The sequence below is a fragment of the Copidosoma floridanum genome, unplaced genomic scaffold, assembly GCF_036245765.1.
Source record: "Copidosoma floridanum isolate Cflo_tuat_1 unplaced genomic scaffold, Cflo_Japanese_pri ptg000032l, whole genome shotgun sequence".
In the NCBI taxonomy this organism is placed as follows: Eukaryota; Metazoa; Arthropoda; class Insecta; order Hymenoptera; family Encyrtidae; genus Copidosoma; species Copidosoma floridanum.
Genome location: NW_028321909.1, coordinates 6,846,963 through 6,869,887, shown reverse-complemented (window position 1 = coordinate 6,869,887; position 22,925 = coordinate 6,846,963). Strand labels below are relative to the sequence as shown.

The following is a 22,925-nucleotide window of genomic DNA, read 5'->3' as shown; positions in this document are numbered from 1 at the left end:
GATAATAATAACCATCGGTCATGAGTTTATTTGATAAGTAATTGATTGATCAAAAACTCCTCAAGATAACTTTTAATTTAAATACTTGTGATGATAAAAGTTTGTATATTAATAGTTGCATGAGCAACTACTCTTTTCCAGTCCTCACGGGCATTTTAATTGATATGTGTTTATAAAAACACGTCGACCTGATGTTGAAATTATATACAAACTTCTCTCAGTACAGATAAAGAAATGTAAAATCCAAAAGATAACGGTGACAACAGTTTTTGTAATGAGCTACTAGTTTAAGTTTATTCTTGTTTATGTAGTTGATGTGAAAAGAATTTGAAAGCCATGTTTCATATTAAATGTAGCTGCAAGTATTTGCCAAAACATTCACACGATATTAATAATATTTTATATTACAATGTCATGCAATAAAGCGTACTTATGTGATTAGTTATAATTTTTTTTGTCTCACAACTGTCAGCTGTCAAAAAGCTATTAATTAGAAGCGCGTGAGATAAAAATGCTCTGCTTAGTACGGCTTTGTTCAAGATACACTTAATTCGCATTCGTAAATTTCTTGATACGCTAGTATTGAATTTCTCCAAACGATGTACGTTATTATCAAATGTTTCAGAAGTAAACAACTTATGTAATTTTTACGTGCGAAACTATCGATCGATTTATTAATTAATGTTTCGATATTATGTAAATTGAATGTTTTATTTAACTTGAAAGCTTTTAATTTTCTCAATGTAGAAAAAATAGTTTATTATAAGGTTTTACTGTTCTGAAAAATCGTGACTTTACGTAAAAACGATGAAATTTCACAGTTTCAGGTTTCCTTCATTTATAAAAGCCTGTAAAACTGATAATGTCAGTAATCTGCAATTCCTAATTTTTTTTCAAGTATTACAACATTTTCTAAAACCTGTTTCAACTTCATGCCAACGTTCAGCGTTGTACTGTTACATTATAGTTTTTAATTTTCAAATAGTATTTATATCTTATCGCGACCATTGGAGGTCGCTCATAATTTGCACGAGGAGACAAAAGTTTCAAAAAATTGTACAAAAAAACGCAATTTTCTGTTATTGATACTCATGACTTTCAAAAAAACTTGCTGTTGGACACACGAAAATCGGCGGTTTTATGACATCGCTTATCCAAAACTACAACAATTACGGGATTAAAATTGCCAGAAATCGGCATGCGCTAATGCTAATAAAAAAACTTGAAAAAATGACCAAACGTCCGAAACATTTGTAAACCAATACTTGAGCCTCGCGTATATTATACAATCGCACGTGCGTCGTATCAGTTTAAGCGCTTGAAATTAGCCGTAATTACCGCAAATTCTCGCCGATAATTGCCCCGGTCGAATGCCACGTGTCACCCCGTCGCCGCAGTTTCGCGCACAGTCGCCATGACGTGGATACCGCAAGACGTATCCTCGATTTGCGGGCAAAATTCAACGTCCCTGCCAGCATGTTCGCCGGCTTACTTGGCATTCGTATCGTTTATCGTTCAATACTTTGGAAAATCGAACGACAACTACGTCACCCGGAGCGATCCGAAAGGACCCGAGGAATACGACTTTATCGTCGTCGGGGCGGGAAGCGCGGGATGCGTCCTGGCCAACCGATTGAGCGAAATCACCGGCTGGAAAGCGAGTTTATTTTTTTATTTTACTCTTCTTTTGTTTTAATGGCACTAGGGGTGTAATTTAACACACGCGAATCTTGTATCAGGTGCTGCTGTTGGAAGCCGGTCCCCAGGAGCCCCTGGTCGCGGATGTGCCGTCTTTTGGGACGTTTTTGCGATCGAGTAACATTGACTGGGCCTACCGCACGCAGCCAGAGAAAAAATCCTGCCGATCCAAGAGAGGACGCAGTTGTGGCTGGGCCAGGGGCAAGGTATATTGTTCTCCTTCCTCGCGTCTACTGGGTCGAGTACAAACAAAATTAAAAAAATAATCATCCCACCAAAACAGGTGATGGGCGGTTCGAGTAGTATAAACTATCTGATGTACATAAGAGGTCACCCGCGGGACTACGACGATTGGGCCGTGGACAACCCCGGCTGGTCCTACCGAGAGGTGCTTCCTTACTTCAAAAAATCGGAAAATAACCGCAGCCCCGAGGTATTTTACCCCCAAAAATCGTCTTGTATCGCAACATCGTTTCAAATCAAATGTATGTATAATCACCCGATCGGCAACGAAGATAGTTAGAGGCAGTCCCGGGTACCATGGGACGAAAGGCGAGCTGACGGTCGAGTGGTTTCCGTACACAGACCCAAACTCCGAAATATTGATCAGGGCCTGGAAAGAAATCGGATACGGCAAAATCGACGCCAATGGAAATCGGCACGTCGGCTATCTCAGGTACCAGACCACCTCGAAGGACGGCCAGCGGCAGAGCACCAACGCGGCTTTCATACGGCCCATCGCCAACGACAGGTCCAACCTGGTCATCAGGACTCAGGCGTACGTTATCAAAGTTTTGATCGACCGGAGGACCAAAAAAGCCACTGGAGTCGAATACGTCCTCACGAACTCAAGGTACCTTCACACACGACGCTACGTGAGATTGTGACACTTTTCAATTCGGAATAAACCGATGTGCTCTTTGATTGTAATATATATATATATTTTTTTGTTTCCCCGAACACTAGCGATACGAGCCCCAAAAGAGCCTTGGCAAAGAAAGAGGTCATAGTGTCGGCCGGAGCCATCAACTCGCCAAAGCTGCTGCTCCTGTCGGGAATCGGTCCGACCGAAGATCTGCGGGAATTGGGAATCGACGCGATCCAGGACCTGCCGGTCGGCAGGAATCTCCACGATCACCCGCGAATGGACGGGCTGACCATAAAGTTGAGCGAGAAAACGAGGATCCTGGCTAGCTTGGACCAAATGAAAAACGACTCCCTGGAGTACTTGAAGACCCAGAGGAACGCGCTGTCGGCCATGGGCGTGCTGTCCGCCGGTTGCTTTGTCAAAACCGACCTGGAAAGGATCCCCGACTACCCGGACATACAATTCACGTTCGACGGAACCAATGTCAAGGTGAGGGATTGTTACGCGCGTATAAGGTGTAGTTATTAAAAAAAAAAAAAAAACAAATCCTCTGGCGCGTTTAGGACCACGTAGCCATGGCCGAAGAGGCGGAGGGCCTGGCTGCGCTTCCGTTGGCTTACTACGACGGCATCAACATCAGTCCGGTACTGATTGGGCCGCGCAGCCGAGGCTACCTGAAACTCAACGGAACCGATACGACTTGGGGGGCCCCGTTGCTCTACCCGAACTACTTTGGCGACGATCACGACTTGAGGACCATCGTCGCGGGTATACGCGAGGCCAGAAAACTCTTCGGCACGAGGGCTTTCAAGGAGAACGGGTACACCTTGCTGGCCGAGCCTCTGCCGTCGTGCAGGCAGCATCGGTTCGACAGCGACGGTTACTGGAGGTGCGTCATTATCGAGTACACCAACACGATTTACCATTTTGTGGGGACGTGTAAAATGGGCCCGAGAAGCGACCTGAGTGCCGTGGTCGATCGGTACCTCAGGGTCCACGGGGTGGGCTCCCTGAGGGTGGTCGACGCCTCGATCATGCCCAAAATCACAAGAGGCAACACCAATGCCCCGACCATCATGATTGCGGAGAAAATCAGCGATGACATTAAACATTATTATCACCGCCACTGTCCGGGTGCGCGTGGCAAGCTTTGTTTCTTTGGTTCTTGAGCTTTTACGCGGTTGGAGATCATAAATGTTGAGTGTTGTGGCGGTATGATATACCTAAGTCCTGGGATTCCATAAAATGGAAAATTAAGTTAAATACTTTGTGCGTGCGATTAGAATATTAATTATTTACATGTAAAGTAATAAATAACGTCGATAGAGATGTCAACGTAAGTTTTTTGCGGTACAAATGAAAGCAGTCCAGTAGTTGGTGGCTGATGATGAAAATTTTAGACATAATGTGCCAAGTCATGGTTAAGAAAGAAGTAAGGACTTTGTTACACAAGGTTGATCTTAATAACATAGTGGTGATACATCAATGTGGCACTTGTTGTAGTAGTAAAGATGTATTCTTGAATAAAAATACATATTATACATAGTGACTCCTAAAAGAGTGGAGCAAAACCTCGTCTTGTTAAAATAAACTTTCGTGCAACAGCAATTGCCATTGATGATGTATCATCGCACTAGCGAGGAAAAATTTCCTCGCTTGAAATATCATCATTGATAGCAAATCATTCGTTTGTGGCGAAGTTTCGTTGCGCATTTAATTATGATTTGTGTCCAAAAACGTTGCATGACAACATTTTTCGATGGAAAATTTCGAAACGTAGAGATTTCTGGAATGTTTTTCGTCCGAAAATTTGTTTTACGCATTACTGTATCGTTTCTGTGTTGTCACTTATAAAAAATGATTACTATAGCTTCGATCCACGATGTTGCTCTTGGATATAAAGAACTGATAAATAGTTGTTAGGATTAATTTTACGACAAGTCTTCGTATCACGCAAATCTTTTTATTATTGAGAAAACGTGATGTATGTACAATGCTTACATAAATAAAACTAAAAAACTAATGCACAATAAAAATTCAATATGATATATCAGTGATAAACGTCGTAACGAAAGTAACCGTTTATAATAATACAGGTACAAATATATATGTACAGATAATTTAGAAACATTTCAATTATATAAACGGTTGATTGATATATTCAATGTCAATTACAAACAAGTCTAATTCCTACTGAATGATAAAAAGTCCTGGTAGTTCAAAAATATGCCTTACCATGTGTATCAAATTACTACACACTTTTGTTAAAAGTCGACCATTCACTTAATTTTACAATTAACGATACATTTAAATTACAAATATAGACAAGTGTAAATCTTATGTCTAAACATTAATCAATAGCAGCATAAATTCTTTCATCAATATTTACACAAGTTGTCTGGTGCAAACAAGAGTCCTTACAAGGAGGACTTTTTATTTATCGACTAGGCTCAAAGTAATCAACAACTAGCCTCGACGGATTTTCCAGTAAAAATTTTCTGACCTCTTCTAGAGCCCTACTTCTGTGCGATATCTTGTTTTTTTCTTCCTTTGGCATCTCAGCGTAGGTGAGGTCTTTGCCGTCCGGCTGAAAGATGGGATCCCAGCCGAAGTCTCGAGGGCCTCGAGGATAGACAATTTGCCCATGGGTACATCCTACAGAAATAAATGCAATCAGTACTTATTCTAATCCAAATTTTGTTTGTAAATCCTTTCATTAGTTAAATTATAACACTTTACTTACCCTGGAATAATAAGACTGGATCGTCGGGTTTTCCATCACAGTAAGCAAAGGTGCAAATTGCTTGTGCTCCCTTGTCTTCGAAGCCAACGAGCATCTTGTGAAGACCTTCAGGGCCGACTTTATCGAGGAACCACTTGATGTAGGGACCGGGCAAACCGTGAAGCGCATCAAAAGCCAGACAGGTGTCCTCGATGATGACCGGACCATGGATTATGCTTGCCGCCGCCTTGCATTTTTCCCGGCATATATCGTTGAGCTCGCCCTGATATTCCGGAAGATCGATGGTGCAATGCGTCACCTGCTCGCCTAATTTCTTGCCGAGTATCGCTTTAAATTCCAGGAGCTTTTTTGTGTTTCCCGTTACGAATGTTATTTTTCTAGACATTGTTGGCTGAAAAATAAAACAAAAACCAGTTGTTTATAAATGCTTAGATTACTTGTAATAATATCGATATTTTGACTTTGACAGTAAAATATCATAGTTATAATACTTGTTTTAAATTATAATTAACTTCAATTTCGTATAACTGCGTGGTTTTTGCAAGTAACAATGCAGACGAGAATTGTTTTACTTAAGAAAAAACGATATTACAGGTATATACCTGTGTATGACGTTCGTGTGAAGTTTACAATTTAGCAGAGCTAGTTTTTTTTCGTTTCGCTTTTGATAATAAATTATTTATTAATTATTGCCATGAAGCAATAAATATTTATACAGTAAAATAATATAATGTATTCGTTTCAGAACAAAATTGTAATCAACCAAACTGACAATGAGACAAATGTATTCTTTTTTTTACTGCGGTCGGTGGGGGATGAGAATTTGCACAGTAAGTAAAACTCTCAAGTTGCAATATACGGTATATAATGATGCTGTTCATACGAGTACAATAAAGGTTTTTGTTTCTGCAGTAATTATCTACTATGTTCTACTTTAACTTAAGAAAGTGATAAAAAGTACATAAGTGAAACACATGCATTGTTTTACTAATAACTGTTCAAACTATTTATACCAATAGTACATATTCCGAACACTGCAAAAATTAAATGACTTATAAAATTTCGACAAAAAAAAAACCAAAACAAAATACAAAATTTTAAAAAACAGCGCCAAAACCTATTAGGTTGGTAACACAAAAGTAAACCAGCACACAGACACACCATCAAGAACATGGCTGCCGTCCTTGCATTCCAAAGTGATTCGAGTCGATTAACCTTATTTCGAAACGATGAATCAAACTCTTTTGATTAAGAGTCAAGCACTACTTTGAACCTTGTACCGAATACATTTTGATAAATAAAACTTAAGTATTTACCTGGAAACTAGTCGAGTTTATTCTATCAAAGAAAAGACAATGTGACAACGACTGCCACGTGCTCAGCGAATACTGGCGAGGTGGCGAGGTGGCCAATGGCGACTGACTGGCGAATACTATTCTTTCGACTGTTCAGTGCAGCCAACCTGACTTCAAAAAACTTTTATTCTCTCTCTCTCTCTCTCTCTCTCTCTCTTAGTATTACTTTATTTCTTGTTTATTTTTACAGTTTAGTCTATATTACCCGCTTTTTTGACCTTACCTTTGTTTGATTTGCTGAACTTGTATTTATATATTTGTTAATTTTCACCTATAGTGACTGCATCATATGTTACGAGAGCGATTTTTTACTGCATCATGCTTTTCGTTAACTTTTGTACACTCACCATACCTTGATTCGCAAACCGCGAAGTTTGAATTCTTGAAGTAATTTATCGTATTAAAACACGAGGAACAACCATAACCATAAAATAAAAATATAATGATAAACAACTATCATATTAACAACTATTGAACAATCTTAAAATCATACTTTATGTTTATTTGTCATTAAAAAATTTAAGAATTTAAACTTCGCGGTTTGCAAATCAAAGTACGGCGAGTGTACAATCCTGATAGGCCAGATGGGGTTTTACCCTAAGGTCATAAATAAAAACCTTCAAACCTTCAAACCTTCTCTCTCTCTGCTTATTGAACACTTATAATAAGCTTTTTTACAACTATACGAAAATCGTACAATTAAATTAAAAGTTTCCAGTGTCTATAGTTAAATTTTTCAAGTAAAACCAAGCAATATGAATTGAAAAAAAAAAATCATAATATTTACCCAAACGAGAAGCTTATGAATAAATTTATGGGCACTAAGTACAGTTTAATCTAGAGCACATTTTGCAAAATCTTATCCATCTCTCTCGATTTAAATATAATACTTATTATATTATAACTTATAACTGCATGATTATAAAATCACATTGCATATACCTATATAACGTATAAAAATATATATTTGCATCACATAGCAGCCGACAACTTCAGACCTCATGCCCAGGGTACCTATAATGCATTAGCGCAGGCCATCAGTGGCCCGCTGTTGCAGCATCTCGTCATCGTCATCATCGGAGTTTTCGGAGCACGAGCAAAATTTACGATTCGTAAAAATACTCTCACGCCTACGCTTTACTTGCATTGTTTATATATAAGTACATTTACATATACGAGCAAAGATACGATCTTCTGTATATCCTGTATATAAGAAGTGGTCGCTGAAAGCGACATACACGCACGTACAGGTGAGTGTGAGTGACTGTCCGAGATTCAACATTTCAAAAAATGCCGAGTCAAGAGGTCGTCACGACAAAAGTCGTGGTCCATCCGCTGGTATTGCTCAGCGTAGTGGACCATTTCAATCGTATGGGAAAGATCGGAAATCAGAAGAGAGTTGTCGGTGTGTTGCTGGGCAGTTGGCGGGCCAAGGGTGTCCTGGATGTGTCCAACAGCTTTGCAGGTTAGGTTTAACGCCAGGCCCATCTCTGGTGCCTTTTGTTTTTTTTTAAATTAAAATGCGCTTGTTTTTGCAACAATTAACTGCAATTCTTGATGAATCGAGAGCTTTTTTTTTTGTAAGTAAAGCTTGGAATCTGATTGATGTTCTCTTGGTGTTTTCAGTGCCCTTTGATGAGGATGATAAGGACAAATCTGTGTGGTTCCTTGATCATGACTATCTGGAAAACATGTATGGAATGTTCAAAAAAGTCAATGGTATTTTTTGACAGATCACTTGTTTTCTCTGGAGATTAACTTTGGCGTGGACCGAAATATTAAGTTTATTATTCATGTTTACTTTTAGCTCGTGAAAAGGTAGTTGGCTGGTATCACACAGGACCTAAACTGCATCAGAATGACGTTGCGATCAACGAACTGATCAGAAGGTACTGCCCTAACTCCGTACTTATCATCATAGATGCAAAACCAAAAGATCTTGGTCTCCCCACAGAAGCCTATCAGGCAGTCGAAGAGGTTCATGATGTAAGTAAAATTCAACTTTAAAATTTGTTTAATCAATTTTTTACCAATACTGTACTATTTATTATTTCATCCAATAAAGGATGGCTCACCAACATCTAAAACGTTTGAACACATCCCAAGTGAAATTGGAGCAGAGGAAGCAGAGGAAGTAGGTGTTGAACACTTGCTCCGAGATATCAAAGATACAACCGTTGGTACACTAAGTCAAAGAATCACAAATCAACTACTAGGTTTGAAAGGACTACATGCACAAATAGAAGAAATCAAGAATTATCTTTTAAAGGTATTCGTTATTTTTCTTTACTTGGAAAATCCCTAATATTTTTAGTTTTCTCTATATTTTAAAATAATTTCTTTTAGGTGGGAGATGCTAAGTTACCAATAAATCATCAAATTGTCTACCAATTGCAAGACATATTCAATCTATTGCCAGATATGACACAAAATACATTTGTCGATTCATTATACGTGAAAACAAATGACCAAATGTTAGTTGTATATTTGGCTGCATTGGTAAGGTCCATAATTGCTCTTCACAATTTGATTAACAATAAGTTAACGAATCGTGATGCAGAGAAAAAAGAAACAGACAAAAAGGATGTCAAAAAAGAGGAAAAAAAGGATGAAGAGAAGAAAGATGAAAAGGAGAAAGCCAAAAAGTGAAGTGTGACGTGAAACGATATTTTAAAACAAACAAAAAAAATCAATTTTTCATAAGTTTTGCACTTCTCTATGGACTACTAATAAAATTAATTGTGAAGACTTGTTGGATGAAGGATTAATCCTCGTCGCAATATTTGTACAGATAAATAAAAAGAAAATACTGACGTATAATATTACGTATTTAGCAAGACTAACATGCAAGTAACAAAAAAAAAAAAAAAACATATTTTTAAGTGGTAAAAGCGTTGTTCTTTGTGCTCTTCAGTATAAGAGATTGATATGTATTTTAGAATAATTTGTTTCCTTTTTTTAAGTTGATTTCATTCAATATACATATTTAAAATAAAACTTTTTTATTATTTTAATTTTCTGTGTGGAACATCTTTTATCTAGTGAGCCATTTTGCGAGACTAAGGGTGCCTGGTATGGTTTTTTCCTTTATTCTCGTGGTGTGAATGCGATTGTTCCAACAGCTTTTTGTAAAATTATACCTGAGAATTCTTTAAATAGCAAAGGATAAGCTAAAATCAGCGTAGTGTTCTTAGCATGTTAAAACAGTACTCAAATAAATTTTTTTTGTTATTTCACTTTTCTTGTTTTTTTATGACTAATTGTTGAGAAAAACTTTCATAAGTTTCACAGCAAAAGATAATTACGCGTAAGTGAATTGTATCACATTTCATATTACTAGATTACTAATCTTTATGTTTTGCGTGTATACATATATCTATATACGTATACAGTACAATCTCTGTACGAGTAGCAGAAGCAGACAGACAAGTACACACACTATACTCGATTATTGAAAGTATGTAACCATTCAGTTGTGGTTTGCTACAAAAACATAAATGAGTGCGAAGTAAATTGACAAATTTACGTATTCTACACACACATGTACTTGTCAACAAATTGTTATCTGTGAATTGCACGTATGAAATAAATCTCTTGAAGAGAAAAAGCTTGCTTTTCAACTTTTTCAAGCATGGCTGCAGCCGGACGCAGGTTATCGTCGGTGCTCATAAGAAAATGTAATTAAACTACTTGATTTATGTTTAATTTGTAAGATAGATAATAGTAAAGATGCCAGTTTACAGCATCGTTTATTTAGTTTTAGGAAGCAGGATACTTCTGTCCAGTAATTCAAACCTCTGTGCAACAACACCGATCTCGATTCGTCGATTATCAACCCAAACTCAACCTAACATCATCAAAGATGACAAAATCAGTAGTAATAGAGGTAAGATAAATAATAAAACGAAATGTCATGAATCTTTAAACTGATAGAGTTCCACTTGGCTTGCAGGAACAGATGAATCTGAAATAGATCCACTGAAGCACCCGGACTACTTTCAAGTACACAAATTGTTTACAGTTAAAGATTTGTTTGACGCGAGAGTTCATTACGGCCATAAAGTTGGCACGTTAGATGAAAGGATGAAACCCTTCTTGTTTGGATCTAGACTGGGTTGCTTGATATTTGATCTTGATCAGACCGCCGAACTCCTGAGACAAGCACTCAACTTTACAGCTCACATTGCCTACAATGACGGTATCATACTCTTTCTCTCGAGAAACCCACAGGTGACGCACATTGTTGAAAAAACGGCCATGGAGTGCGGAGAATATTCTCACACGAGAAGGTGGAAGGGAGGCACATTCACCAATTCGACCAAAGAATTTGGAGCAGTAACCAGGTTACCAGATCTCTGCATATTACTCAATACTTTGAACAATGTTATGCTAGAACACCGCGCTGTCAGTAATGCCGCTAAAATGTGCATACCCACTGTTGGCATCGTCGATAGCAATTGCAATCCTAATCTCATAACTTATCCTGTGCCTGGTAACGACGATACACCTTGTGCAATTGAACTTTATTGTAAATTATTTAAGCAAGCCATTTTATTGGGTAAGGAAGCTCGAGCGAAAAAACTTAGTAAGCAAACGTAAATTTTAATCATTACAAAACAAAACAAACTTATAAACACAACTATTAGTCTGTACAGGTTTCTTTTTTTTTGTACCATGCTCATTTTATCACAATGTAAATATGGCTGAGATTTAATTCATTAAATGGGTGTGACATGTATTTTGGCATAATGAGTTGATTTAATTACTCTTGTACGGTTACTGTGACTTTGGAATCCCTTATTTTCTGTATGACACTTGCTCCCACGAATGGCATGAAGCTGGAATGATAAATATTTACTTGAATAAGTTTTTATTTTTATTTGTAAATTAAAAATACACAACAATACGATACTTACAACGAACTCAAGTTGGGGTAATATTTGACTGCATATGTTAGTTGAAGACTGGTGGCATGACCAATCCATACTTCATCTAGACGATTTGCCAGAGCTGAACCAAACAATTTGGCGCAACGAGCTGCAGATAGCTTATTTGAAGCAATTTCAGTCTGTTTTCCATATTTCTAGACGTGAAAAATTACACAGTAATTAACCAAGATCTAATAATTATTAAGGAGCAGAAGTAACCCTTACTTCTCCAACATTTTCGGTAAAGCTTTCAGCTAAAAAGTCAGTTTGTATAGGTCCGGGGCACACAAGAGTCACAGCTATATTCTGATTCATTTTCTCCATCCTCAAACAGTCGAAATATCCCTGAAATTTTCAATTAAACAACTTTTAAGAATAACTAAAAGTAGTTTAACACAATAGCCTCCATTTACATGAATAGCGTGTTTTGATCCTGTGTACGATGCAGAAAACGGTACACCCAATATACCAGCCAAACTCGAGGTCACGGCCACATGTCCGCTACCCTGACGATTGAATTGTTTGATTGCAAGTCTGCTCAGAGATACAACGGAAAATGTATTCAAATCAAATGCCTCTTTATCCACTGCAATATCAATGTCTTCCCAGACGGCTCGTTGACTTCTCCCCGCATTGTTGACAAGTATGTCGAGCTAAACGTTAAATAAATAAAAAATTCACAGGGGACCAATACTGTCTGTCAGCCAAATGATACCTACTCTACCAAAAATAGACATTGCGTTATCAAAGATCCTCTCATGAGACCCAATGGATCGTACATCGAAAACCAACACCTGCACATCGTGATCCTGCAAGTTTGGGTTTGCTACGGCAAAAAAAAAAACAAAAGGAAAATTACTTTTAATCATAGGTACACCTGGAAGCACGATTGAACTTGAAACCCATGGCCTACCAACCGGTTAAACAGTTGCTCTTGACTTTGTCCAACTCGACCTCTCTCCTAGCTGACAGAATAATCTTACAGCCTCCTTTGGCCAGCGTGTATGCCAAGTGTTCTCCAATACCACTGGAAGCCCCGGTTATCCACACGACTTTGCCGCATAGCGTATCTGCAGACGAGAGCGCTTTTTAGTCGTTGATATTTATGAAATCAACTTTTTTTTTTTTTTCTTATCGTTTTTGCATGCAAGAGTGCCACGTGGCTTCTAAAATCACCATGCGAGATAAAAAAAAAAAAAAAAAGCTTCACAGCAATTTATCAATACTAAACAGATTATACATCAGAAGAAAAAAAAAAAAAAAAAGGTACAAAAATGTTTACCTACGGAATTTCCAAATTTATCATAGAAAAATAATTTAATGTCGCAGTCCAAAAATCTAACGACGACTAGGTAGACGAGATGATAGAGCAAAAAGCAAAATCCTATGATCCCAAAGAAGACCATCGTGCCCGTCTTATAATTATATATATATATATATCTACCGCTGCTGTATGTATGTATTCTACTGCTACAAAGGATGTTTATTGGTATAGCGGGACCGTGGATACTCTATTTTACAACTTGGGTGGTGATTTGAAAAATTTTCAATATAGGATCAAGCTGTGTAAGCCGTCACAATCGGTCAAAAGCGCTGCATCGTAGCTCTTTTGTTGCGATTTTTCATTTGGCACTTGTTGCCGCTACTGCTACGCTGCTCTACGGAGATGACAAAATTCATTGAGGAAAGACAGAAAAAAAAAAAAAAAATTCATTACACTCAAATCTGTATACAATAACCATACCTGCTTTGACAATTCCAAGAGAGGGATAGAGATGAGCGTGTGTGTGTAAAATCCAAGCTCTCTACCTCTACGTATAAGTATACTTGTATGCAGGCGAACAGGATCAAGATGTAAAAAAACAAAAAAAAAAAACTACTTACGTTATGATTGTACGATTGCTCCCGTAAAATTGTGATTTTTTTTTTACACATATATTTGCGAGTATAAAGCGAGTACCCGAGGATAGTTGATAACAATTGATCGGAGCGTGTGTGCAGTTGTCGGCCGGGACCCGGGACACCACCGAGCACCGAGAGTTGCTTGTTGCTTCTTCTCTCGCGGTACATACATATATAATACGCGTACACATGTACACCTTATCGAGTGGGGCGCGTCGTCATGACCGCGACCTTCCCTCCTCCGCACCCCGCATCTTCCTCCTTCTCTTTTCCTCTTGCGAGTATCGCATCTCCGACACACCGGTGATGTATATAAAGACTTAGGAGCGCGCTGACATCGGCGAAACGAGTCCCGTTCGCACTTCTATGCCCTACTTCGGTGAAATTCCCAACAACTTTCATTCCTCGGGCATCCAATTTTTACGCATTTCGATGACGATTGTGTATACGAGAAAAAATAAAAAAAGTTCCATTTGCTTGATGAAAAAATTTAATCTCAAAGTGTATTTTTTTTTACATCGTGCATACCACCTGTATGCCCAACAATCGTACAAGTATCGAGTCGTCGACGTGAATGTAACGATCGTCGCATCGGTAAGCCTACATATACATATATACGTAAGTACGTCATAAAATCCATGGGGTTTCGAACGGAATTGGCTTTCGCTGGGTCACTGTAACATGCGCGAGGCGAGGCTAGAACTTGTAATAAAAAATACATTACAATGTTGATCGAAAATTACATGGAAAATTAATTGGACTGTTGTGTATGTGTGTGTGTGTGTGTGTGTGAGTTTTGTTTGAAATGCTATAGAAATTAACGTTTTCGAGCTAAATTTGTATTTACAAGGACACCTCGAACGAAATAAATGGTGTGAGCAATGTCCGTTGTCAAAATCGTACGTAATTTTCTTACTGCGATACTTTCATAGTAACGTATGTTGTTTGGATGAATCTATACAATTGTATCATCACAAAGAAAAGAGTCACGCGCATCGATCGAAACGTTGCCCGTTATTTTCATGATGAATAATAAAGTTAGAGTGATTATTGCTAAGGGTATTGTCAGCACGTATAGTAAAGAGTCGTATCTAAAATTGTTTAACTACCTCCTTTGGTTCGCAAAGTACAAAAATTCCTGAAACAGAAGAACCAAATTTATCGTTATTTGGTTACATATATGATATTTGTGTTAATTTATAACAAGGGGAGTCGAGAAAATACGAAGAATTACCAAGAGAAACGCCGCCCCGAGAAGCAGAGCTTTGAGCTTGACTGCGGTGTTCAGTGGAAAAGTCAGCAGCGTCGAGTAGTCGACCAAGGCACTGTCCCAGTGTCGAATCAACGATGCTATTTGCCGACTCCTGTCTGTCGAAAGTATCTGAAATCGATTGTAATTACGTCAGACTGGTTCGATGCATAGAGTATTTGTGTACGAAAAAAAAAAAGAAAAGAAAAAAATGACGAATCAAACTTTATACAATACCTGAAATTGCGTTTCTCTGGACATGCAGCACGAACACACGGGGGGACCTTCGATGTAACAGAGGGCTTGTCTGTTCTCGTCGTAAACTGTCAGACTCGTGCTTATGAGCGTGAAATTTTGCTCCACGCTTCCGATCAGATCGCTCGTTTCGACTGTGATTTTCTAAATTATTTACATTGAATTTAAGCATCATGTGAACGTGCAATTTGACAATAATAAATACATCAAAATTTAAAAAAATTGTGAAGCACGCCTGTATCTTTATGAGACATGGATTTTTTATTTTAAAGTGCCTGCAGGAATACGTGGAAAAATTCCAAAGCATGAAATACACGAGCTTGCGACGATACCAGAAAAAAAAAGGTTTCAAACTTTTGGACGATTAGACTTTGGGGTTGAGGTTCATTTGCAGTGTAATTAAAGAAAAATAACCGATTTTCATTGTTTTTTTGGTTATCATTTCCCTACGAGTGTAGCACTCGTATCTAACGGCTGAGAACAAATTTTAAACAACGTGTCACGACTCATTTATTTTACGATCACTAGTCAACTTTCAAGGACTACTTTTCTTGATACTCATACATTTTCACTTGAATTATTTTCAAAGACTCTCGACAGCCTACGTTACATCGAAGCAGCCTTATCAGTCCACGTTGAGGTAAACGCTGACTCTTATAAAGTCATTAAGTAAGTCTCCCGAAAGCCCAACCGATAATGTGCTCCTCGTTTTAGAGATACCTATACTTAAGAAAGTTAAAACTATTTTCTGACCAATTACTCGAAATTGTGTTGTTTACGCGTACCTCATAACTTAATCATTGTTATTGTACAAAACAAGGGGGGGGGGACAAAAAAAAAGACCCTTTGATTGACTTAATACACATATTATGTATGAACTTACGTGCAAGAACGTGGGTACGCATCCCCAGCTAAGCGGCTTCCTAACGATGAAGGCAGTCTCCCCAGAAGGGTCCATGATGTTGAGCTCGAGTTGCCGCGATGACCTCAAAAACCGGCGCTGATACTCCCCCGATCTCTCGACAGCCAGGAATATCGTCTCCGCCCTCGGCACTTTCACCCTGTACTGGGATTGGTTTTCAGTCCTACCCAGCACTGCACGAAACAATCATATTAAATCCATAACGTCACCGCACTTGTCACGTATACGTGCAATGTAAGCCCTTACGAAAATTCAAATCGACGATCTGCTGGATCTCCAATTGCTCGACGCTCGACAGGAAATACGTTCCCGAGAAGGCACTCATGTGCGAGGAATGGAACGTCGAAACCCAGTCGAGACTATCGGGCGATATTTCCGACCTTTGGTTCTCTGGGGATGATAATATCAACCGTCAATTAATTTAAAAGGAAAAAAAAAAAATCAATCTGTATTTTAGGTACACACAACCACGTGCTGTACATATATATATACTTACCAAGGCGGCGATTCGACACCGGTTGAGATGTGATGGTGGAAGGGCCCGTGTAAATCGGAGGCAGAAACAAACCATCGTCCAGCGGCGTTGGTGATCGCCGTTGCGGTTGACGATGGAAATTCTCTTGAAACATTGCGACAAAAAACGTCACCCGCTTCCACGCGCAGTATTTTGAAGAAGCACTATTTGTGATTTACGTACAGATGGATACGTAGACACGATCGGCGTAAAATCGACGACGAGACCTAAGTGACGTACCGTTGGCCACTGATATATTATTGATAACCGAAACAAAGTACAGCAGTGTATCGTAGGTATAATATAGGCACGTGCAGTCCTTATACACACACTGGCTCAACAGTACAAACGACTGACGAAGGTGTTCCTGGGATATATCGCGACCCGACAACACGTCGTCCTCCTCCGAGCACCGCAATCACGTATACTATACCTGATGATGTGTCCTCCCCCCCTCCCTCTTTACGACACTATCGTCGGCGTTTTGTCTGGCTTATCTGTCGCTCGATAAGCATTATCAATTTCTTTTTTTCTTCGCCTATACAAGAAGGAATATCCGACAGTATACGCACGACATGCTCGTTTCCCATTGATGACTCTGGGTGTTTGTTTAGCCCAGTTGTTGCCGCGAAGGATACCTCAACACCCTACGCGCGTGTATATATTTATCATCACTTTGGGCTATACACTTTCTTTTTTTTCTTCTAATTTTCATTTGAGACAATCGCTAACGGCCATTAAAGATAATACATCTTTTGATTCGAAAGGAATAGATACCTCCACTTTCGATTATACCAAATGACCACGTCATATACTTGGAACATTTTTATATCCTTACCAATATTTCATCATTATATCGATCATTAACCCAATGTGTATGTGTATCGATTGCATATATAGGTACTCAGTACACAGTCAGGGAGTAATGATCAAGTACAATATATAATGATGGGATTGTAATGATTTCTCGATAAATTCACGTAGGGTACAATTAATTACTGTGTCGCTCAATGTTGAAGGTGGTACAACAGCTTACCCAAATGATATAGAAAAGGTAACGGCTCGTGGATGCATATATACATATATATGGGCTCAGAGATGTAATGGATGGGTGGGTAAAATGTATCACTGACTCGATTATATTGTAACGACGAAGCTGCAATTGGTCAGTAGTAAAAGAGATACTTCGAAACTTTGGATGATTTATGGTCCCACGTACCATAATAGGGTTGCGTCGTATACGTTAACTTGTTGCTACACGGAGCATCATCGATAAACTCGAGCTTGCACATGTACACACGCGTGTACAGGCACACATGTATGTATATATCCCAGGTCCACTCCCAACGATCGATCTACATCCATAACTAGAGGCACAGCTCATCCCCCGCAATCTTTGTCCAGCCCCGGCGAGCCGCGCTTGCCACATCGGCTACACACATATCCCCGCGCAACGACGGGTACAAAATATTGTGTGTGCCCATATACCGGGTCACTTTCCATGCGCGGCTCTATCGATTCGATAACGCCAGGATGCGTGTGCGCGCGGTACACGTCGAAATTCAACAGATCCCACGCAAGGGTGGTCGCGACAGTCGCTCTTGCCCAGCCGCGGGGATACGCAACCTCACTCATAAGTATACCGTCCCTTTTCCTCCTGGAACCCATCATCGGAGGCTGCTCCAGAGGATCGTACCGATCGTAATTTCCACCCGATCTCGCTGGTCCACGTCCACGCAGAGTACGTATACACGCGTATTTTGTTTTATTTCATTGGCGAGTTAACGAATACAATGTACACAACGCCCACACCGATACAATATAATATATACACACATATGGTACACGTTGAATCGACGATGACGTCCATTGAATTTTTTCTCCTTTTGAAACTACATGATGTGTATTATACATACAACACACGAGTGTCAGTCCTTGTAAGTAACAAAATAATGAGCTGACAAAATTATTAACACTACGATATGGTTGTTACAAATCAAAGCTATATATAAATGTATTGTAAATGGTGATCCATGACTGTGCTTACACAGAAATATACACGCAGAGAGAGAGAGAGGGGTGTAAAAAAAAATAATGGCGCTCAAGGGTGGTTGGTTGCCGTTGGTCTGCCTGATGGGATTGGCAAGTGCCCTCGGTCCGTTGCCGCCGCACCGCATGAGCGAGGAATCCCTCAGGGGCGCGTTGAGCGCCGTTGCGAGGAAGCAGAGATCCTTGAACAGCGCCCCCCACGACTATTACCTCGAGTTGCCGATGACGAGGCTCGGAGGACCCGAGGATAAGCTCATTCGCGGGCAACAGGTGGCAACCGACGACATGGACAACGACGCTCTCGACTTCATTCCACCCGGTAATTGTTATTGTCCATGTATATCGCACCCTTTTCGCCTCTCCGCCTTCGATCTGCCCTGTTCTCTATGCCTGATCGATCGAAACAGCTGCTATGTGGACCCGTGTGTACTGATATGGGGCGTCAATCGACCACACGCAGGGGAAAAATAGGTGTGCTCATTGATTCCCGTTAGTATACTTGATGCGCGTTATGTTGACGGAATTCGCTGTGTTTGATCCCCCCCCCCCCCATAGACATTAATGTCGATTTGTTGTACCTACTCGCGGGGGGTTTTTTTTTCTTTTCTTCAGATTTCACACAAAATAAATCAACCTCTGCGCGCAGTGTGTACGAATCTCTTTTACTATGTGTACCGAGCATACGTAATTTCAGGAGTACACGCGTTTTTCAGAGGTGAATCTTGTGGTACAGTCGTGTTTTTTCTTTTTTGATCGAGTTACTTGCAAGTATGGGTCTCTTGTATGTAGATTACCGTCGCGTATACAAATTACGGAACATCTGCGATGATACACATATATGTACAACGAACAAAAACGTGGTGGATGCGGGAAAAAAGTTTTCGACTTGATCCACCAAGTGTTATGGTATGGTAATAATCAATAATGACCGACTTTGGATGGAAGGAACGGGCCAGGTGGAGACAATCGGCGACGGCTACCAGCACTTGGGCAACAGGCAACACTTGGAACGGGCCCTGATGGACTACTTGCAATACGGCACCGACCAGGTATAAGCATTTATTTATCATTCGTATGATTTTTCAACACTTACAGCCAAGTATACGTTATTAATGTTGACGCGTGATTGGAAAAAAAAAAAAAAAAAAAAAAAAAATGCCAACAACGTGATGATCGCAGGCCAACGAGGACGATGAGCCAGCTAGGTCGGTGTTCCGGGAACGAGAGCGCACCGGCAGCCGCAAACGGACCAGCAACGACCAGCAGGACCTGCTCAGCGACAAGATGCTCCGGCTGTTGCAGGACTTGGAGAACGAGCAAGCGCCCAACAGAGCTTACCCCGGGTAAGGCTGATATACATATACACGCGTGAAATTATATAACAACGGAGAATCGGTTCAATTATACCATTAGCGGCTATGTAATGTACGTGGTGTATAGGAACAGTGTCGAGCAGTACCGACAACTTGTGAGCGGACAGAGGAAGCCAGGGCAGGGGAGAATCGAGCGGAGGAACGTCAACGCGCGCTACCCTCTATTCAACCGGGAGTACGGCTACACGAAGCGCTTTCCCGTATCGAAACGCAGCGCAAAATCGGCCGCGACCACCAAGAAACGCCAGGCCGTTGTTACCGATCCCAAGGTATACTGTACTGTTCTATTGGGCTTGGGTGTAGATTGGTGACCGTTTTCCTCTCTATTAGCTCGACGCGCAGGTTGCTCAGGACCTGGGATCGTTGTTCGGCGGTAACGGAGTAGTTAACCGCAGCCACGATCACGAGCATGATCACGAGCATGATCACGAGCACAAGCACGGGAACGAAGTAGCGAAGGTCGGTGTCAGCCTGAAGGACGGCTCGGCCAAGTTGGCCAACAAAACGATCCGGGAACGGAGCATCGAAGTGAGGAAGAAGAGCGTCGACTGGTCTCAGTACTTTGGGATCGATCGCAGGAAGAAGAAGACCGTGTACGCCGCCAAGCCCGACAGCCGGGACCAGGACAACGAGTATCTGTTGCAGAAATACTACGAGGTATTTTCTTGATGAACCCAAAGCGTGGCGTCACTTTGACAATGATTTTTGGTGTGCGTTTTTTGCGCTGCAGATAATGGCCGAGAATTTGAAGCCGAGCGTTGCCGGCAAGAGCAGCCCGGCCGGTGAGAAACGAGGAACGGATCAGCTGCAGCAAGTAGACTCCGAGCTGAGGGACATGAAGGATACGATGATGGACGAGGCTGTGCAGGTGAGCTCCAGAAACGACATGGGCGACCAGCAGGTCAAGGACGAGATAATGTCGCGTCTGGCGACCGCCTATTCCCTGGAGAAGCTTCGCAGGGCCCTCGAGGAGCTCAGCAGCAGCGCCGATACCACTGCACAGCAGCAGCATTCGGCCGTAGCTGAACAGACTTCGACCAGCAACATGACGGATGCCAGGAGTGCCACCGAGAACAAGCGGAACAATCCGCGCAACGACGATTCCGGCAACACCGTGGTGCAAGGTAAGCCGATTTTTCATGTATTTCTGCCGATGAGGCGCTGAAACCATACATTTTTGTTTGAAAATGGAAAACAAAAAGCTGGGGCCAAAGGCTGCCCGCAGATGATGCTGGCCGAGGCTCGGTGCAGGGCAAACGAGGTTCTCGTCGATGGATTCAGAGAGGCCCTGCACATTCCCTGCGTCATGTATCAGATCTGCAGCAGCTGCGTGAGTATAATGCATACCTAAACCTTTAGCAACCCAATCGCGTTCAGTTAAACCTTATTTTTGCTCCGGAGTTGTCGTTGTTGCTTTGTAAAACACTTGCTTCGGATGCCGAGTTGTCAATTTAGGCGTGCTAATTGTTCACTCGTGCTCGTGTACGTGCGTAGGAGGACGACAATTGTCTGGAGAGATTTGCCCTGGAGGTTGAGAGAGTTTGCCAGGACGAGGAAGAGGAGGAGGGCGAGGACGAGGAGGAGGAAGAAGAACTGCAACTGAGGGGGCTGCCTTCGGTGTCGAAGAAGCGCTGCGCCGAGGATGCTCTGATGGTCACTCGGCCCCGGCTGGAGGGCTTGGCGGCCGCCTCGGTCTGCCGCGCGCTCCAGTCCAATCAGCGCTGCTTCGACATCTACCAGCAGCACTACATTCATCCCCGTCTCTATGGTGTCTTGGATTTGTCGCGCAATCGTCTCGGCCATGCCTATAATCGATAAGCTGCTCGTTCGTATCGGCCTCGACTCGACTCCGCCCTCTCCGACCTTTTAATGACAACGCGCTCTGCTTCGGCCTCGCACATTACTGGCTGTCCAAACTTCCAAAGTAATTACTATATGCACAACATTTTTTTGTTTTACTATCCTCTGAACTTTTTTTGTTTTCTCTTTCATGGTTGTGCTAGCTATAAAGTACCATTGTTTAAAACGCAAGGATTAAATCCAACAAGAGTCTAGAGTAATGTTGTTAGGATTTGTTTATTTTACTTACAAATTTTATCAAATGTCGCGTGGTTTTGCTCGCAAGTGATAATTATTTTCAGTTGTAAGAAAAAAGAGAACATATATTTTTGTGACAAACGTTAGTTAATTTTTACTGTCAGCGCGTATTCTTAAGCGTTGTATTTATTTATCGTACACGCCACAGCTACTATGCAATTTTTCGTTGATCCCTTGTGATCTCAGCACTGTTCCATAACTAGGTGAACTACTTCATAATAAATACATATTTTGTACAGTTAATAAATAATCAACAGATGGTCCTAAAATCACGGAGAGAGAGACTCAACTGCTAACATATATATCTCGATATTTTAAATCATTGTATAACTTTGAAGCCAGAGGACTGAAGCATTTTGATATCACTTCTTAAATTTATTTTTTATTCATTGTTGGTTATTAATTATGAATTGAATTATGGCTTCAAAATTTTCACAACGAGAGACAAAGTGCATGTTACAGAACAATAAATATATAATTTATGTACTGAAGAAAGGCTGATGCTTTGCGTTAAATGTGACTGTTTTGTTGATGTCTCATATATTTACGTGTACGTACGTACAGCAGTTAACAGTTAAAAAGGCTTTATTTATTTTTTATGAATCGTTTTGGAAAAACCAATTTTAAGTATTTGTGGAGATAATATTCTCAAGAAAAGTCAACAGTTGGATGGAGCGAACTAACTTTATGTTTTGCATCAGTATGAACTGAAACAATGTTCCAAAGTATCGTACAAAATTATAAAGATGGTGTATACATATACTAATAGAATAATAAGGGAAATTAAACTAATTAGTATTTGCATGTAAACATATATACGTATATGTACATGTACATACACATATCACATAATGTCATGAAAGTCAGAGCACAACTTTCACAGCCTTCTTAGAAATCTTTAATATTTAAATGTCTAAAACTAAACGTAAAAACTAATATATTATAGTGTATGTGAAAAGACTTCTAAGACAT

At 40.4% G+C, this 22,925-nt stretch overlaps 7 protein-coding genes across 7 annotated transcripts; 4 read left to right on the top strand and 3 right to left on the bottom strand.

The window, feature by feature from the left end:
• Positions 1-1,414: 1,414 nt before the first annotated feature.
• On the top strand, positions 1,415-3,908 carry LOC106645839 (glucose dehydrogenase [FAD, quinone]-like). The gene is made up of 6 exons (XM_023390251.2): positions 1,415-1,657; positions 1,740-1,904; positions 1,982-2,131; positions 2,214-2,551; positions 2,665-3,055; positions 3,130-3,908. Exons 1-6 carry the CDS (start codon positions 1,415-1,417, stop codon positions 3,733-3,735), a joined length of 1,893 nt encoding a protein of 630 aa, XP_023246019.2. The 3' UTR covers positions 3,736-3,908.
• A 634-nt stretch (positions 3,909-4,542) lies between these two features.
• On the bottom strand, positions 4,543-6,722 carry LOC111643744 (inosine triphosphate pyrophosphatase). Its single transcript, XM_023391930.2, has 3 exons — positions 6,626-6,722; positions 5,310-5,700; positions 4,543-5,221 (listed from the first exon to the last, which is right to left on the bottom strand). The coding sequence occupies exons 2-3, from the start codon at positions 5,692-5,694 to the stop codon at positions 5,004-5,006; spliced, it is 603 nt and encodes a 200-aa protein (XP_023247698.2). The 5' UTR covers positions 5,695-5,700; positions 6,626-6,722; the 3' UTR covers positions 4,543-5,003.
• A 723-nt stretch (positions 6,723-7,445) lies between these two features.
• Positions 7,446-9,661, top strand: Rpn8 (regulatory particle non-ATPase 8). The gene is made up of 6 exons (XM_014362614.2): positions 7,446-7,489; positions 7,645-8,129; positions 8,291-8,383; positions 8,472-8,650; positions 8,730-8,933; positions 9,011-9,661. Exons 2-6 carry the CDS (start codon positions 7,955-7,957, stop codon positions 9,311-9,313), a joined length of 954 nt encoding a protein of 317 aa, XP_014218100.1. The 5' UTR covers positions 7,446-7,489; positions 7,645-7,954; the 3' UTR covers positions 9,314-9,661.
• A 437-nt stretch (positions 9,662-10,098) lies between these two features.
• mRpS2 (mitochondrial ribosomal protein S2) lies at positions 10,099-11,413 on the top strand. The gene is made up of 3 exons (XM_014362615.2): positions 10,099-10,341; positions 10,422-10,550; positions 10,617-11,413. The coding sequence occupies exons 1-3, from the start codon at positions 10,296-10,298 to the stop codon at positions 11,261-11,263; spliced, it is 822 nt and encodes a 273-aa protein (XP_014218101.2). The 5' UTR covers positions 10,099-10,295; the 3' UTR covers positions 11,264-11,413.
• On the bottom strand, positions 11,268-12,998 carry LOC106646572 (dehydrogenase/reductase SDR family member 7). Its single transcript, XM_014362616.3, has 7 exons — positions 12,875-12,998; positions 12,510-12,662; positions 12,312-12,418; positions 12,006-12,245; positions 11,818-11,937; positions 11,581-11,747; positions 11,268-11,502 (listed from the first exon to the last, which is right to left on the bottom strand). The coding sequence occupies exons 1-7, from the start codon at positions 12,996-12,998 to the stop codon at positions 11,427-11,429; spliced, it is 987 nt and encodes a 328-aa protein (XP_014218102.1). The 3' UTR covers positions 11,268-11,426.
• Positions 12,999-13,923: 925 nt separating this feature from the next.
• On the bottom strand, positions 13,924-16,838 carry LOC106646580 (phospholipid scramblase 1). Its single transcript, XM_089597379.1, has 7 exons — positions 16,417-16,838; positions 16,167-16,310; positions 15,882-16,093; positions 14,981-15,142; positions 14,729-14,875; positions 14,604-14,632; positions 13,924-14,196 (listed from the first exon to the last, which is right to left on the bottom strand). The coding sequence occupies exons 1-7, from the start codon at positions 16,547-16,549 to the stop codon at positions 14,166-14,168; spliced, it is 858 nt and encodes a 285-aa protein (XP_089453505.1). The 5' UTR covers positions 16,550-16,838; the 3' UTR covers positions 13,924-14,165.
• A 1,245-nt stretch (positions 16,839-18,083) lies between these two features.
• On the top strand, positions 18,084-22,437 carry LOC106646579 (uncharacterized). Its single transcript, XM_014362622.2, has 9 exons — positions 18,084-18,175; positions 18,486-18,802; positions 19,429-19,532; positions 19,663-19,826; positions 19,924-20,125; positions 20,187-20,513; positions 20,587-20,980; positions 21,059-21,186; positions 21,351-22,437. Exons 2-9 carry the CDS (start codon positions 18,529-18,531, stop codon positions 21,672-21,674), a joined length of 1,917 nt encoding a protein of 638 aa, XP_014218108.2. The 5' UTR covers positions 18,084-18,175; positions 18,486-18,528; the 3' UTR covers positions 21,675-22,437.
• The last annotated feature ends 488 nt before the right edge of the window (positions 22,438-22,925 follow it).